The sequence below is a fragment of the Naegleria gruberi genome (genome assembly GCF_000004985.1).
Source record: "Naegleria gruberi genomic scaffold NAEGRscaffold_552, whole genome shotgun sequence".
Classification (NCBI taxonomy): domain Eukaryota; phylum Heterolobosea; class Eutetramitea; order Acrasida; family Naegleriidae; genus Naegleria; species Naegleria gruberi.
Genome location: NW_003162965.1, coordinates 2555 through 3809, shown reverse-complemented (window position 1 = coordinate 3809; position 1255 = coordinate 2555). Strand labels below are relative to the sequence as shown.

Sequence of the window (1255 nt, the reverse complement as noted above, 5' to 3'; positions counted from 1 at the left end):
TAATACCTGTACCTGTCAGAATGGTTATACAGGTGTCAATTGTGAAATTCCAATTTGTTTCAATGTTCCTGCCAATTTTTCACATTCTTGTTATGGACATGGTAACTGCGTTGATCATGATCTTTGTATATGTAATGATGGATACACTGCTGCATTGAATTGCTCCCTTCCAATATGTTATGGATTAGATTCTAGTCAGCTAATTGTTTGTTCTTCACATGGACAATGTTTGGCTCCAAATAATTGTTCATGTTTTGATGGTTTTACATTCGATAATTGTTCAATTCCAATTTGTTACAATATTGATGCTTCCAATCAATCAGTGTGTAATGGATTTGGTGAATGTTATTCTCCAAATAATTGTAAATGTCATGAAAATCATATTGGATTACAATGTGAAATTCCAATTTGTTTTGGAGTTCCATCAAATGAAACTCAGTCGTGTAATGGTAATGGACAATGTATTCAATATAATGAATGTGTGTGTAATTCAGATTATACAGGAATAGACTGTTCAATTCCAATATGTTTTGGAAGTAATGCCACCAACCCAACTGTTTGTTCTTCGCATGGCGTTTGCCAAGCACCAGATCAATGTCAATGTCATGAAGGATATACTGGAATGCAATGTGAAATTCCAATTTGTTTCAACATTCCAGCAACCAATTCCAGCACATGTTCATTCCATGGAGAATGTATCGACCATAATCTTTGCACATGTCATGATGGATACACTGCTGCATTGAATTGCTCCCTTCCAATATGTTATGGATTAGATTCTAGTCAATCAATGGTTTGTTCTTCACATGGTCAATGTTTGGCTCCAAATAACTGTACATGTTTTGATGGTTTTACATTCGATAATTGTTCCATTCCAATTTGTTACAACATAGATGCTTCCAATAGTTCAGTATGTAGTGGATTTGGTGAATGTTATTCTCCAAATAATTGTAAATGTCATGAAAATCATATTGGATTACAATGTGAAATTCCAATTTGTTTTGGCGTGCCATCAAATGAAACTCAAGCTTGCAATGGTAACGGACAATGTATTCAATATAACGAGTGTGTGTGCCACTCAGATTATACAGGAATAGACTGTTCAATTCCAATATGTTTTGGAATTAATGCTACTAATCAAAGTCATGTTTGTTTTTCACATGGTATTTGTCAAAAACCAGATCAATGCCAATGTCATGAAGGATATACTGGAATGCAATGTGAAATTCCAATTTGTTTCAATATTCCAGCTATT

The 1255-nt window shown here is 34.0% G+C and overlaps 1 protein-coding gene across 1 annotated transcript in view; it reads left to right on the top strand.

Moving 5' to 3' along the window:
- NAEGRDRAFT_76875 (uncharacterized protein) overlaps positions 1 to 1255 on the top strand; it is a gene marked incomplete at both ends in the record, with an annotated part of 3793 nt that continues 2538 nt past the window's right edge. Inside the window, one exon of the mRNA XM_002668168.1 lies at positions 1 to 1142. Coding sequence (XP_002668214.1) covers positions 1 to 1142 — 1142 coding nt within the window. The remainder of the gene's footprint in view (positions 1143 to 1255) is intronic.